The 14444-nt window shown below is 53.8% G+C and overlaps 9 protein-coding genes across 9 annotated transcripts; 5 read left to right on the top strand and 4 right to left on the bottom strand.

Moving 5' to 3' along the window:
- The first annotated feature begins 909 nt into the window (after positions 1 to 909).
- On the top strand, positions 910 to 1727 carry BDZ99DRAFT_288317 (uncharacterized protein). The gene has a single exon (XM_033714078.1). The coding sequence runs from the start codon at positions 1015 to 1017 to the stop codon at positions 1516 to 1518; it is 504 nt and encodes a 167-aa protein (XP_033577712.1). The 5' UTR covers positions 910 to 1014; the 3' UTR covers positions 1519 to 1727.
- A 1143-nt stretch (positions 1728 to 2870) lies between these two features.
- BDZ99DRAFT_475639 (uncharacterized protein) lies at positions 2871 to 3698 on the top strand (the record flags this gene model as incomplete). Its single annotated transcript, XM_033722002.1, has 1 exon — positions 2871 to 3698. One exon carries the CDS (start codon positions 2871 to 2873, stop codon positions 3696 to 3698), a length of 828 nt encoding a protein of 275 aa, XP_033577713.1.
- On the bottom strand, positions 3657 to 5362 carry BDZ99DRAFT_462082 (Mov34-domain-containing protein). Its single transcript, XM_033719756.1, has 3 exons — positions 5067 to 5362; positions 4702 to 4973; positions 3657 to 4599 (listed from the first exon to the last, which is right to left on the bottom strand). The coding sequence occupies exons 1-3, from the start codon at positions 5248 to 5250 to the stop codon at positions 3982 to 3984; spliced, it is 1074 nt and encodes a 357-aa protein (XP_033577714.1). The 5' UTR covers positions 5251 to 5362; the 3' UTR covers positions 3657 to 3981.
- An 844-nt stretch (positions 5363 to 6206) lies between these two features.
- Positions 6207 to 6698, bottom strand: BDZ99DRAFT_519434 (uncharacterized protein; the record flags this gene model as incomplete). Its single annotated transcript, XM_033725416.1, has 2 exons — positions 6207 to 6524; positions 6633 to 6698. The coding sequence occupies 2 exons, from the start codon at positions 6696 to 6698 to the stop codon at positions 6207 to 6209; spliced, it is 384 nt and encodes a 127-aa protein (XP_033577715.1).
- Positions 6699 to 6737: 39 nt separating this feature from the next.
- Positions 6738 to 7474, bottom strand: BDZ99DRAFT_475641 (uncharacterized protein; the record flags this gene model as incomplete). The annotated part of the gene is made up of 2 exons (XM_033722003.1): positions 6738 to 7153; positions 7405 to 7474. The coding sequence occupies 2 exons, from the start codon at positions 7472 to 7474 to the stop codon at positions 6738 to 6740; spliced, it is 486 nt and encodes a 161-aa protein (XP_033577716.1).
- A 251-nt stretch (positions 7475 to 7725) lies between these two features.
- BDZ99DRAFT_497721 (uncharacterized protein) lies at positions 7726 to 9327 on the top strand (the record flags this gene model as incomplete). Its single annotated transcript, XM_033723537.1, has 3 exons — positions 7726 to 7958; positions 8031 to 8533; positions 8591 to 9327. The coding sequence occupies 3 exons, from the start codon at positions 7726 to 7728 to the stop codon at positions 8896 to 8898; spliced, it is 1044 nt and encodes a 347-aa protein (XP_033577717.1). The 3' UTR covers positions 8899 to 9327.
- A 161-nt stretch (positions 9328 to 9488) lies between these two features.
- On the top strand, positions 9489 to 11970 carry BDZ99DRAFT_441322 (uncharacterized protein). The gene is made up of 4 exons (XM_033717763.1): positions 9489 to 9674; positions 9728 to 11050; positions 11111 to 11184; positions 11464 to 11970. Exons 1-4 carry the CDS (start codon positions 9647 to 9649, stop codon positions 11554 to 11556), a joined length of 1518 nt encoding a protein of 505 aa, XP_033577718.1. The 5' UTR covers positions 9489 to 9646; the 3' UTR covers positions 11557 to 11970.
- A 501-nt stretch (positions 11971 to 12471) lies between these two features.
- BDZ99DRAFT_519438 (uncharacterized protein) lies at positions 12472 to 13386 on the top strand (the record flags this gene model as incomplete). Its single annotated transcript, XM_033725417.1, has 2 exons — positions 12472 to 12743; positions 12804 to 13386. 2 exons carry the CDS (start codon positions 12472 to 12474, stop codon positions 13384 to 13386), a joined length of 855 nt encoding a protein of 284 aa, XP_033577719.1.
- A 344-nt stretch (positions 13387 to 13730) lies between these two features.
- On the bottom strand, positions 13731 to 14414 carry BDZ99DRAFT_341452 (uncharacterized protein; the record flags this gene model as incomplete). Its single annotated transcript, XM_033714375.1, has 1 exon — positions 13731 to 14414. A coding segment is annotated over one exon (684 nt), but the record flags the coding sequence as incomplete, so codon positions are not given.
- Positions 14415 to 14444: the final 30 nt, after the last annotated feature.

Below are 14444 nucleotides of genomic sequence, written 5' to 3' on the forward strand. Positions count from 1 at the left end.
TTGAGGGTGCAGCCGGCCATGGAGCACCCTCACGCGCGCGGGCGACGAATTGACGACTGACCGCCGGGATGGCAAAGCACTCCACTCGCAGCTTGATGTCATGGACCGAGCCCAACTCCTCGCGGGCCTCGTTGCTCGCAATGCTTCTGGCGGCTATGCCGGACTCGTCCCCGCTGTCTCTCGTCCGTAATGTCCGCCGGCTGGCACGCATCAATTGCGCCGACTGCTCGCCCCAGGCTGGCTTTCGGGGACCGTCGAGTGCGAGACGTGGAGTACCAACACGAATCCTGCCTCCATGTGTCTCTGGCTGGCGCATTGATGTCTTGTGATACGCGCAGCACTCCCATCGCCACAGCCACGCGTCGCCGGCTTCAATTGAGCCCTGGCATCACGGGCCGGTCAAACATGTCGTGCAGCTGTGGCCTGCGCGAGGGGTTCCAACATCGCGTCTATTCCTGGCGCCCATCTGACAGGTCGTGCAGTCCCTCCCCCGTGTCGCATGTGAAAGCGTTTCCAGGCCTCAGCTGAGCTGTGAGGTCGCCCCCACGCCGCCCTCTTCTGATTGCTGGCCTCGCGGATGGAGCACCTGAGGCCTCACCAGATGCCCGTCACACCATCAGCGACCCAAGGGGGGTCACGCCGCGATGTCCCCAGCAGCCGCTTTGGGACAAGGCGGGACGCTACGTGCCCGTATCGATAACGCGATAGTGATAAGAGAAGATGTGGGGTAGTCCTGGCGTGCTGGGAACGTGAATCGGGGAGTCTGTAAGCTGACGCCTCTTAGCGTGCATAAGCCCAGTCACATCTGCTGCAGGATAACGCTGTGTGGGGTGCCCAGGGCAAGCTAACCAAGAACTCGGTACATTCTCTCCACGGTTTGCGGGCTGCGTATAGTGTCCAGCGCTACTGGTGCATAATTGGCACATAAGCTCGCCAGGACGATCCCTTTTACAACCTCCCTGAATTGCGGTCGGGTCGCGCGCTCCACCTCCTTCATCCCGGGTGCATGTGAGCATGACGGGCCCTTCAGATGACCGATCCAGAACGGCCTCCTCCGAAAGCCATATCTTCTCGCCAATTGATATCGGAAAGTCTCGACAACAGCACCGCCAGCTGCCAGGTCACGATGCCCCCCTCCAATTTGAATCATCTGCTCGCCGTGCCGCATCCATGACTATATCATGGTGCAGCAAGTCGAGGACCCCCTCTGTTTGGCAGCATCCATGCACGACACCAGATCTGCACGTCGCCCGGGCCGCACATGACTGGATCTCCCCGATAGGCCAATGCTCGCCTGTTTGCCCTGTGCCGGCGCCTTGCTCGCCCTCAACCCGGCCGCCTGCCGCTGCCCGCGGGGAGTCCCTGCGTCGTGAAGCAGCCCGCAGCCTCTCTCCGCCTCTCATCCAACTCTGCAGCTCGTCTGCCCTGTTTCGAATCTTGTCGACGGCGATGCAGACGCAGTTGCTGCCCCGGTCCTGCAATCACAGCATGGGCCACGTCGTCAATGGCGTCTGCTGAGACGAGACGACGGCGCCACACGTCAGACGTCGAAGGAGTGTTCGACGCCAGGGCCAGGTGTTGAGGTGTGAGAGGTCGGTGCGGCACCAATGGTAGTGTGCTTTCTGGAACGCTGCACAGTGCGTCCTTTGTCAGTGGCACAGCACAGAGTAGGGAGTGGTTGTACAACACATTCCTGGATAAAGGGAGATCGTGTCGCCTCACGAACTTGACGCTTCAATTGACTAATGCAGGTAGATTATCAGGGATGATTGAGAGCAATTGAATTACTAGAATAGTATAGACAGATTGTAAGCCGATAAGTATTTCATGTCGTCTTGAAAATATGGCAAACCACAACCCCCCTCCCCCCCCAAAAAAAAGAAGACTAGTTGTCACGTATTTCAGATTCACTAATGAATACCATGATTCACAGCGGTAGGATATCAATTTGCATACACTATCTTGCTGCCACCTGAGAGGCTCCATTTCACTCCTGTACATTAGAATGAGACGTAAAATCTGCGCATTAGACGATCTGTAGAATGGTAGAATGGTAGCCTATGATACGAACGACCAGCCAGCAAGGGTACGTGTTGCTATATTGCATTTGTCAAGAGCTTCGTCTAGCGTCACGCCACGCCATCTTGCGGCTTTTCCACACTTCCTGCAGAGAAGCCTCACTGCGCAAGCCTTCCTTTAGAGACTCATACGACATCCTAATGGACACTCTTTAGCGCCGCGTCTTCATTACTTACAGCGGAGCGATACGCCGCTGCTATCACTACACTACAGCTTTCATGTAACGTAAATGCTCTGACGTACTGCGCCCCTGTAGCTGTTAGATATCATTTGATGCTGCTGTAAGGCTTAGGCAGTAGTTCGACCATTTTACAAGCCGTCACAGCGTTAGGCTGCTATGTAGAATAGAACAAGAAGCGAAATCAGGTCGGAGGCGAGCAATTCAGAATGATTAAATTAGCAAAGCAGCAAAGACAGAGACAGGTGCTACTTGCGCTGCCTGGTTCAAGCTCGAAGTATTCAGCCTCCACTTGTGATGCTTCGATATATTTTCAACAATCTATCTATACGAGATGTGAATCCTTGAGTTCATCGAGCCCGAAGAATCATGGCGCCAACTCTCAGAACTATTGCGTCTCCGACGTAGAAACGCATGTCCCAAAAGCAGATCGCTATCGCGTGTTTCCCCCAGATCGATCGCCGCTAGCTTCCGATCTGAAGCTTGAGGCTTGACCCAAAAAAACCCAAAATCCAACCTCAACGACACCCCAAGCTCTCCGCACTTCCATACGTCTCTTCAGCCTCCAATGAATTAGAACCAACCCCCCACCCAGCATGCCCCGCCCACAGCAATGCCCATGCCAGCTCCACCTCCAACCCCCCGCGCCCTCCTGAAGGACCTGCTCGCAAGCATCCCCGCCGCCGCCGCCTCTCCGACCTCAAATACCCCACTCCCGACAGCCGCGAAACCGCTCCTCTTAACCCTCCACGTGCTCTTCCCGACCGAGTTCCTGCCCGCCCTCGACCTCCTCGATCGCAGCCTGGTAACGCGCTTCCGGCTCCGCGAAGCTCGCCCCAGCGACAGCGAGACCGCCGGCACAGGACCCCAACCCCAACCACAAGCCCCAGACCCCCCCTCAACCCTCCCCACCGCCACAACCCCAACACCGGACGCGGACGCAGAGATGCTAGAGGCGTCGCCGCACCACCACCACCACCACCACCCCTCCCCACCCAACTGCGAAGAGAAGGCTAGAGCAGCCCGAGCGGCACGAGCACGCGAGCACGCCAACGCATGCCCCATCTACCACGTCCGCTCGGCGCAGCAGCCCCGCGCGGCGCGCTTCGGCGCGGCCATCGACTCGACCACGGCGTATGAGGTGCGGCTGCGCGCGTGGAACTGCTCGTGTCCGGCGTTTGCGTTTGCGGCGTTTCCGTCTGGGGCTGGGCAGGGTCGTGGGAATGGAGGAGGGAGTGACTGGGAAGGGGACGGTGGTGGGGAGGAGGAGGATGGGTGGAGGTTTGGCGGGGTGAGCGTGGGGGCTGAGACGCCGCCTGTGTGCAAGCATCTGCTGGCGTGTGTGCTAGTGGAGAGATGCGAGTTGTTTAAGGGATGTGTGCAGGAGAGGGAGGTTAGTGTTGAGGAGGCGGCTGGGTGGGCTGCTGGATGGGGGGATTGAGATTGAGAATCAAATGGGGATATATCATCTAAAGCCAGCGAAGAAATATTGAGAATTTCTGTTTGGACATACGGCATGATTCAAGAGGGTGAACGTGCCGTCGTTTCGATTGGATGTCTATACCATGCCATGTGCAGATTATATAGAATGCAGACCCGGTCTCACCCCGACCAGATCCACGAACCTATCCATCCGTCAGCCGTTCCAACCAGCGCCAAAAGTGTGGTATAATACACTTCGATGCAGCCCAGCCCTTGCTCAACCCAGCCACGAGGATCTGCTATCAGCCCTTCTTCTTATCCGCCTCCTTGCCTTTCTCGCCCTTCTCCCCCTCCTTGGCCTCCCCGTTCGTCGCTCCATTCTCCTTCTTCTTCTCGCCCTCTTTCCCTTCCTCCTTGGCCTTCTCCTTCTCTTCCGCCTGCTGCCTGTTCTGGATCTTATTATCAATCAGATCGTGGAACGCAGTTATCGCCCTGATCAAGCTCGACAGATAGATCGCCATCAACTGATCATTCGTCTTGACGCTCATCGCACGCGCCAGCTCCGAGTTATCTGAGACACCCGCCGCGGGCCCCACGCCGTTCGTCGCGCCGCCGATTTCCTTCGCTTTCGGCGTCGAGAGGTTGGGCAGCAGATTGAAGACGTCCTGCAGGTTGCCTAGAATGGCGTGGTTGACGGGCAGATCGCCGTCGAGGACTTTCTGCAGGTAGGTGCCGATGTCGCGCAGGCGGAGATGCAGCCCTTGCAGCGACTGCAGCTGCGATGTGATGCGGGTGGAGAGGGTGCCGACGGCGACGTCGCGGATGTCCCGCAGGAGGTGCTCGACGCCGATTTCTTCGGCTTCTTCGGCTTCGATTATCGAGGGCGTGTGCACGAAGGTTTTGGAGGTTGTGGTGCCATCCTAGATTCGTTGCGAGGTCAGCATTCTGATCGTCTTACTCTAGCAATATTTCCTCTCTAGTATATAGGAGAAGTCCGGGGAAGGAAATGCAATGGAACTCACATCCTTGATCTCCTCAACCGCGAAATACGCATCCGTTGGCACGCCCACCTCCTTCGGCTGCACGTCGATAATCACTAGCAGCGGGTTCGGTGTGTACCGCTTGAACAACTCGTTGATCTCCAGATCCGACGACCGTAGCTTCGGCCCCGTGTGATACCATCCGATGAGCTTCTCCCGCGCGTTCACCTTCTTGAACATGTCGTTCATGGATTCGACGTAGTTGTGGTCCAGGAACCATACTGAGGGGTCTTTCTCGTCTTCTTCGAAAGGAACTGCATAGTGGTATTAGCCCGAGCTCAGCAATAAACGCCGTAGGCCTGAAAGTACAGGCTGGTATTTAGGTAGCAGCCGCCACGTAGACATACCAGCGAAGCTGTTCGACACCCGCACATTCTTCCCGTCGTTCTGCCCTAGGAGCACGCCGACTACTCGTTTCCGCGTGCCCTTTGCTTGTCGTCCGTAGTGGTCTGCGGCGGAGAGGAGGACAAGAGGCGCAACGGAGACGTTCCGTGTGACCAGCGATAATGTCTCTGCTGTGGTGGCAGGCATGGCTGCGGTGTATGGGGGGCGAGGAGCAAGGGGAGATGAGACTACCGGACGGACGGAGAGGGTTCAGCGGCTATACGTGGGCGGCGAGGAGAGGATGATGGACGGCGGTGGTTGTAGATGAGGCTCTGTCGTTGAAGCTTCGCGGAGCTTGATCATCGAGCGTGCACGAGCCACCTTTGTGAACCGTTTAACGAGTGAATGGTCAGCGCTCTAATCGGCAATTTGATGCCCTTTCGCGCTTCTATAGATTACGAACTAATTTAAACATTTCAGAATTTGACATTATAAGGTCCGTCTTTTCAGTTAGCTCCGGAGTGCATTCACTCGATATCTAGGCTGTCAGCATGATGGTAGGCGTAGTACGGGACTCGTCGTGATTTGATGCTACATCACGCCTCGATTGATTCCGGGCTGGTTTAAACCTGCCTGCGATATGCAGTATCAAGTACTCCATAGTCACTGAAAGATGCCAGGGTAGCCTGAATGGGTATCAGGTTGGTTGAGAGCATGGATATTGCACCGACCGATTTTAACTCTACGTACTCCAGAAGCGCTTTACCACTTAACCTCATGTAAAGTCATAAGGTCTGATTCGAGTGGCGTATATAAGTACACCATGTGATCGCATGATCCAACCTCTACAAGTCCCCTACTGGTACATAGAAGTCCTCAAGGTGAGAATTCAGAGCTTGTGATCTTCAGTCACGCATCGCACCTCTCGCATCACAATTTAGCTCGATTTACCAACCGGCTGTATTAGGCTTTCTATACCATAGTGGTGCTTCGAATATTACAAGTGGCGTCGAAGCCGAATCCCAGTTGTGCCGTTTTTCGTCCCCTACATCTCGTCCCCATGATCCCAATCGTTTCCCCATAAACTCTTCCCATCTCGCGCGCCCAACAAGTTTCCTAATCGGAGCAGACGATATGTAGATTTCGCCAGGGCATTGTCGCCATTACCACTTCGCCTTCCTCTTACTGAAAGGTTCAGCAAAGTATTTCAGGTACCGTGCCGTTGCTTTGTCGTACTCCTTCCCGTGAAGATGGTTCACCAAGAAAGTCAAGAACTCCTGGCTTTCCTGGGGAAGTCCGAGATCTAGCTTCTCATACCATAGCAGGTGCAACAACTCAGTCGCAGGGCTTTGGGAAATTCTACCAAAATGGTAGACCTTGTGGGCGCGAACAATGTCGATCCCGTGCTCAATGCCCCAGCGCCAGAATGAATAGATGTCGTGCAGTTCTTCGCGGTACCTGGGAGAATAGCGGTTGCAGAACTACTGAAGTCCTAGATCTGCGGCATTGGACCCATCCTTGGTCTCTGCATGAACATGGGCACCCCGATTGGCTAGAAGCCTGGCTATGTCATGAGAATGTGATCTCACTGCCTCCAGAAATGGTGTGTAGCCCATGACATCCTTCTTGTCTATTGGCGTCCCGGCCTCCACCATGAGACGTACGAACTCCACAGCGGTGTCCTTGCCCACCACTCAATACTCCACGGATGATTTGATACATCTATGTAGCAGAGTTCGTCCGTTTGACTCGTTCAAAGGATCGGCGCCATAGGTGAAGCAGAGGCTTAGAATCTTAGGTTTCCAGGAGCCTACAACCAGATCGAGGAAGGCTGATCCAGTGTGCTCATTCTCCATCATACTGTTGACATCTCCACCATTTCCAAAGAGCAGCTCAGTAACCCTGAGAACCTGATGCATAGGAAGCTCAAAAATAGAAGAGCCGTTATCCGAACCGATGCTGACAAACACGAAGATGTAGGTGAGCTCGTTCATGAGCTTTTCATGGCCACTCCAGGTTTTCGGCTTTCCCTCGATATGTTTCAAGAGGACAGCAAGCACTTCTGCTAATCTCGCTGCTTTGATTTCGTGTTCTGTTACGTGCCGTTCATCTGCACCAGTGTAGTAACCAGAGAGCTGCTTGTAGCAAGATAGCGCAACGGCCAATGGTTCCCACTAGGCACCATCAACCCAGTCGTCGGCCTCATGGGATACCAGGTAGTGAACTTTGACGGGATCCCGACTCAGAATTGCAGCTTCCAAGGCCGGTACTCCATCCACTCCGCGATAGCTAGCTTCTGGAGCTCCTGTTGGAGGATTTCGTGGTGGTACTTCTGAGTCCGTATCAAGGAACTCAGGTCACCTCGTTCCAGGTACTTGGCGATCTCAAGCGTAAGCTCAGCCGGGAGCGAGCCGAGGAAGTTTGGCGGCATTGTTGTCAATCGGTGGAGTCTGTTGTCTTGCGAGGTGATGGTGATGTAGCTGAAGGAGTCGCAATTCGGGCGTGGTGGGTGTGGTTGAATTCACCGCAATCTTCGCCCGCCGCCTTCACGCGAAGTCTTCACATCTCAAGACGCGCGACGCAATGAGCACTGACCTCCTCACTTCCATCCATCCTTTTAAAGCCCCCGTCAGATCTCCCTGCTTGTCCACCTTCACAAACACCGCAACAACTACCGCCACCATGGTTCGCTATGGATCGGTAGAAGTCGGGGTCTACCAGCCACAAGCCCCCGATCCCAATCAAGCTCAGACGAGTGATTCTCCCGATGCGTCGGACGAGAGCTCGTGGGTTCAGGCGCCTGAGCGCCTCGTCAGCGTCCTGCTGCGCGGTGAAGAGGCAAATGTCGAGGTACACGACGGCCACTTCGGAATCAAGTTTACCTGGCATAACTTCCGCCACCATAGTGCCCACATGTGAGTCTTCTCCGAAGATCTTCCGCGGCTGAGCCATTGAGAAGAAAGAGGCTAACGACCGTTGCGTACTAGATATATCACTATGGACGGCAAAACTTTCGATTTGTGGAACGACATGGACATTGCGAACTCCGGATTTCGCGTTTGGGAATCCCCGATGATGAGAGGAATCGAGTATTACAAGTCTCGAAACAAACCATGTATCCGACAGTTCAACTTCGCTCCAATCACCAAGTTCAATCTGGATAACACCAACTGGGAAGGATATGATCAGGGCGGCACAATCACAATCAAGGTCTTCCGCGCAAAGCTGAAGGCACAAGAAAAGCCACGCAGCCTGAAGCTTACAAAAGCGGAGCATCGTTCGTGGGACGAGGTTCCCAGTATCAGTGCTGTGGACGTGGAGAGAGAACATGTGAGCCACCTGGTGGCTCTTGATCCGGAGGAACTGATCGGTGGGCCAGCTGGCTCGATCGTGAAGATGGGTTACGAGAACCGATGTCTCGCCCCTGTGGACATTAGAGAGCCAGATGAAAAGCCGTACCGGATGTTCAAGATCAACTTCCGTTCTCCAGGTAAGACTGCGTAAATGCAATGAACAATTGGGCTTTTTACTAACGAGTTTCCCGCAGCCGCTCTTGAAGAGAATTACGTCACACCAATCGAGATCCCTCATGCTGAGATTAAGCGCTGGGAGAAAAACGAACGCGACAAAGAGTTAATGTACCTCAGAACCGAGATCAACAAGTTCAGGCAGCTCCTAGATGGCGTATACGAGGACCAGATTCTAGTCGAACAATATGGAGGAGGTCCTGAGCTTGATGATCCCATCGAGGTAGCTGAAAAAGCCTTGGATCGCTTCGAGGGGAAGTACGAGAAACTGAAGTTCGAGAGACCGGCCGTCAAGAAAAGCAAGAAACGAAAGGCCGATGAGGCTTGAGAGCGTTGTCTCGTCAGAAGTATTCCACCCTATCGGCTTTTCATTTCACTTTTTGAGGTTCATAAGTTTCGTGTTGGAAGGCGATGCTGTTGGATTTGAGATGATGGGTTGCTCTTTCTTGAGAAGATAGGATAAATACTCTCTTTAGGCATGTGTGCACTTGCTTGAGGACCTCTGGCACGTTACCAAAAACCGTAGAATGTTGTCAACTTTGACAAGGCTAATAGTTCTTCGGCTTCAGACGGTACAGTGTTAGACTGTTATTTTATGTTCAACAGAGCATGGCAGACTTTGCATGGAGCGCCATTATTGGACTCAACTGGGAGCAATTGTCCTTCGGAGTCTGTTCACAAATTCCAAAAGTGGTTGAGATCATATACTAGGCGGATCAGTCGCTTGTAGGTTCCTCAATTGACAAGTGAATCTTGGGATGATGGTGTTCATGGATAACTCAAAAGGACCCGACGTCGTCGAATTTACCGCAATACACAGATTTTGCTAGCCATCGGAAACTCTTGCCTCTTCAGGAGCTCCCCTCGGCGACATTGCACCGAGACTCCACGCTGCCGGATGGAGGCACCGAACATGCACTCTTGATAAAATGATGGATGGCTTAAGTTCTATGACGGTCTCTTCTGCATATCTTCCTCCCCATTGAAGCTTCCTCACCCTTCAATTGACAATCGTATCACCACCACTACCCAACCTTCAGAGCTCAAGGGTGGGGTCCTCCAATCCCACCAGTAACATGGCCAAAGTCTTTGATTACGCGGAAGGTGTGATCCTTTGAAGAGCTCCTGTTTGCTTAGGTACTAATAGCTGTGCACAGTGGCCAAGCACAACACAGCAGAGAGCTGCTGGGTGGTTCTCTACGGCAATGTCTACGACGTCACAGAATTCGTCCCCGATCACCCCGGCGGCTCGAAAGTGATCCTCCAGCTCGCTGGCACAGACGCAACCGAGGAATACGACCCCATACATCCTCCCGGTATTCTAGAAGAGACCCTGAAGCCTGAGAACAAGCTCGGAACTATCGATGCCTCCACCCTACCTTCCTCCGAGAAATCCCCCGCACAGGAGACACCTGATGAAAGTGGCCCACCAGACCTAGAAAGCCTGCTGAACGTAGATGAGATAGAGGAAGTGGCAACAAAACAAATCAGCCGTAAGGCATGGGCATACTACTACTCCGCCGCCGACGATCTCGCCTCCAAGTCTTTCAACAACACAGTCTACCGGCAGATTCTGCTCCGGCCACGCGTTTTCGTCGATTGCACCGCTTGCGATACCTCCACAACCTTAGTCGGGCACAAAGTTTCTCTCCCAATATATGTCTCGCCCGCAGCTATGGCGCGACTCGCGCATCCGGACGGCGAGCATGGGATTGCGCAAGCTTGCGGCTTGTTCGGGGCCATGCAGCTGATCTCGAACAACGCTTCGATGACGGTCGAGCAAATAGTAGCAGATGCACAACCAGGACAACTCTTTGGGTGGCAGCTATACGTGCAGAACGACCGTGCGAAGAGCGAGGGTCAGCTGGCGAGGATTAAGAAGCTTGATACGATCAAGTTTATATGTCTGACACTTGATGCACCGGTTCCTGGAAAGCGAGAAGAAGACGAGCGTAGCAAAAACATCGGAGCCGTTCTGCCAGTCAAGTCAGCAGTACAAGGCGGCGAATCTACATCCCAGACAAGCTCATCGCCCCAGACAAACTTCAATCCAGAAATAAAACCAGGCGGTATTGGCCAGAGCTTGTTTGCCGGTACTGCGGCAGACTTGACGTGGAAGACTACCCTTACTTGGCTCGCGAAGCATACCAATCTGCCAATTGTTCTCAAAGGTTTGCAGACACATGAAGATGCATATCTTGCCAGCTTGCATGCGCCGCAGGTCAAGGCCATCATCCTATCAAACCATGGCGGAAGAGCACTGGATACGGCCCCGCCCGCTGTGTATACTCTACTAGAAATCCGGAAGTACTGCCCAGAGGTCTTCAACCGCATCGAAGTCTGGGTAGATGGCGGCATCAAGCGAGGAACAGATGTCGTTAAGGCGCTGTGTCTGGGTGCAAGGGGAGTTGGTATTGGACGACCCGCATTATTTGGGCTTGGAGCTGGAGGAAAAGAGGGTGTGGCGAGAGTGCTAGAGAGTAAGCGTTTCTGTCCTTCTTGTCGTATCCATAAATTTTCTTGATGCTGACGTTCATCAGTCCTCAAGGCAGAGACCGAGACATGTATGCGCCTTCTCGGTGTGGCCAAGGTTGAAGATCTAGGCATGCAATATGTAAGCAAGACCTTTCATTCTATGATGCTCAGTATTATGTCACAAGTCTGGGCACACGGATATACCACTGCGTGTGCTCTGCTCTTGCTCGTATTGAGGGGCTACCACTGCTGGCAAATAATCAGTCAATTAAGAGGTAGCCTATTTCCCACCGCAACAACTGCTACATTGGGCTCAAACTCACAAGAGATTGTCGGGCTACCTACCCCAGGCAGTGGCACAAGAGGATATGCCCTGGCTTTTGGCAAAACATTGTAGAAACACTGCTAACTATGCCAGATCAACACTCGCTCCGTTGAACGCGACATCTACGACGGACCTGCTAGTCTTGAGAGACCGAGTTTGTGGGAGAAGGCGAGGGCGAAGCTATGATAGAGCCTCCGACTGCGAACTCACGAGATATGCGCATCATATCATCGAAAGATAATTAAAAATCTACTGCAAAATTCCACTATTATGCGAAGTGGCAGGCTCCGTTGAACATAGTGCGGTAGTCCAGCACCGTCTAAGGTGGCCCAGCAAGCTATGACGCTTGTCAAAATTGTAGGTTTACGATTGCTACTAATATACCAGGGGACCTCAAGCGGTGCTAAGCTAGTGTACACAAGCCCGGAAAGAGTGTGTATCTGGGTTCTATCCTACTGGTGGTCGGTGTGGGAGATCGTCGGCGAGTTGTCGTCAGGTTGCGGTTCCGTTGAATATTGTGTGGCAGTCCAGCACCCTTTGAGGTGCCTTGGCAAGCTATCACGCTGATTAAAATTGTAGGTTTACGATTTTTGATAACATGCCAGAGAACCTCAAACAGTGGCCAGAGAGAGCGTATGCCTGGCTACTGTCCTATTAGCGGCGATGATGAAGATCATCTGCGAGTTCTCGTCAACTTACAGCTCCATTTGAATATAGTATAGCAATTCCACACCGTCTGAGGTGCCCTGGCAAGCTATCACGCTGGTCAAAACTGTAGGTTTATGGTTGCTAAAACCACACCAGAGGACCTCAAGCAGCGCTAACGTACTGCACATGAGCCGAGAGAGAGCCATCAGTGCCGATGATGATTATTATCATCGTCGTCAGGTTGCCTAGGTAACTCGCCAAGCCATGACGCAAGGCAGCAGTATAAAAACATCCACACGCGCCGGTTCGCTTTACCTTCAGACATCCACACTCAAGAGAAAACATGGATAATTCACGCTCTAGCAACCGCACTGACCACCAATCGCTCACCTCTCATCCTGGTACATGTAACTTGATACCTATTAATTACGCGCAGAAGGTCCTATATGCAGAATGGCTGACACAGATATGGTAGAGCTGACACAGAACATTGACCACATGGACATCGACCAGGACAGCAAGGAGGCTTGGCCGACCTCTGGCGAGCTCATCCTGAAAAAGAACGATCGAGAATGTCGTTACTGCGCGGTGAAGGGTTACCAGGTCTGGTTCGGTGATGTGAACGGCCTGTTCAATCACATCATGGCCAAACACGTCCACCCAAAGCGCGGAGACATGGTCCGCGTTCACCTAGCCTCATATATGCTGACTTCTCGTGGTCTACCGTAAGTCGAGCATCCAGACAATTTGCTCTAGCTATGAGATCCGTTGACATCCCCAAAAAGACTCGTCAACTATTCCAACCGCCACTGGAAGAAAATGACGAAATCCAATTCGAATGCGAAGATGAATGCTGCGGCTACGAGATCTCACACTGCCGCTGCTTCGGCTATCGCTTCTGAGTCGACCGCTTCTCAGATGACCGCTTCTGAGACTACGGGCGCTCAGGGCACTACTTCTCAGGCTACGGCCTCCCAGGGTACAAACTCTCAGACTACGGCTATGGAACTTCAGACTGCGGCTGCGGACCCTCAGACTGCGGCTACGGAACTTCAGACTACGGCTACAGACCCTCAGACTACCGGTTCTCTGGACGCGGATGCTCAGGTGATCGGTACTGAAACAGCTGAGGCTGGCGGCGAGCATAATGATATCCAGCAAGCTATGAGTGACATCATGGCTGCGATGAAGAAGATCGAAAATGACGAGAAGGCACTCGGCCTAATTATGCAAGAAGCTTTCTTTCATCTGTGCCTGCATTTCCACAACGCCAGAGACGCTCGAGTTCTCGCCGCCGACTACCTCGATCACTGGGTTGTCTTCTTCGAGGGATGGATGGAGGGCTACGAGGGAACTGATGAGGAATAGCTCTGCGTGCAACGCCAGATACCAGCTTGGGAAGTTCTCGGTCATCCTAATACACGGTAAGGTGTTGGATGGTGTTCATGGCTCACACAGTTCTTCTATTGTCCACTTTCCCAGGTTTGTTGGAGAAATTAGAGAAACCCTCGTGTAATTCAGCTAGACTGATCAACATGAACCTGTTTACACTCACATGCGACCGCTTGCGGCCCATCAGCGCACTGAAACAAATCTGCTATGTATCATTCGAAGCTATTAACCAACTAACCATCTAGCTTAGCCATCCCACCCTCCCATCTCTTTCCACCCCCTCAAACCTTCCTCGCCCCCGCCGTCCCCGTCGGTCCACCCGTACTCGCCGTCCCCGTCGCCGTCTGCTTCGCCACCGTCGCCTGCACCACCTGGCCCGCCGCATTAAAAATAATCTTCACTAGCGCACTCAGCGGCGAGTAACTATACGTCTTCTGCACCAGCCCGTTCCCCAGCTGCTCCGGCGTCCCCGTCTCCGTCATATTCTGCATATAGTTCCCTACGATCGTACTCACGCCGCCCACCTCCTGGACGATATTCCCGAGATTGTCCACCACGAACGACAGCGTCGTGCCGCCCTGCGTCACGGAGCCCAGCAGCCCGTCCACCGCGCCCACGACCTGCGTCGCGACCGCGGTGACGTTGTTGATTGCGTTGACGAGGAGCGGGTTTAGGTCGAGGGACTCGAAGACGCGGTTGACGATGTCGACGAGGTGGCCCAGGCGCACGATCAGCTCGAGCTTGGCGGAGACGTCGGAGATGGTGAGGTTGACTTTGGTGATGGAGAGCTGCACCCCAGCGTTGATGGAGACGATGCTCGCGACGTTGGCGTTGAGGTTGATGTCGGCTTGCAGGTTGTCGACGTCCAGCTCGATGCGGCCGACGGAGAGGGTGGGGACGTTGAGGAGGACGTCGGGGGGGCCGGACAGCGGGGTTACGGTTGCGGAGCTGCTGGAGCTTGGGAGGGTGAGGCTTGAGGGCGAGGAGGCGGAGGAGGCGGGTGTGAGAGGAGGGCTTGAAAACGGGGTGGTTAA

The sequence above is a fragment of the Mytilinidion resinicola genome (genome assembly GCF_010093595.1).
Source record: "Mytilinidion resinicola strain CBS 304.34 unplaced genomic scaffold BDZ99scaffold_8, whole genome shotgun sequence".
Lineage (NCBI taxonomy): Eukaryota > Fungi > Ascomycota > Dothideomycetes > Mytilinidiales > Mytilinidiaceae > Mytilinidion > Mytilinidion resinicola.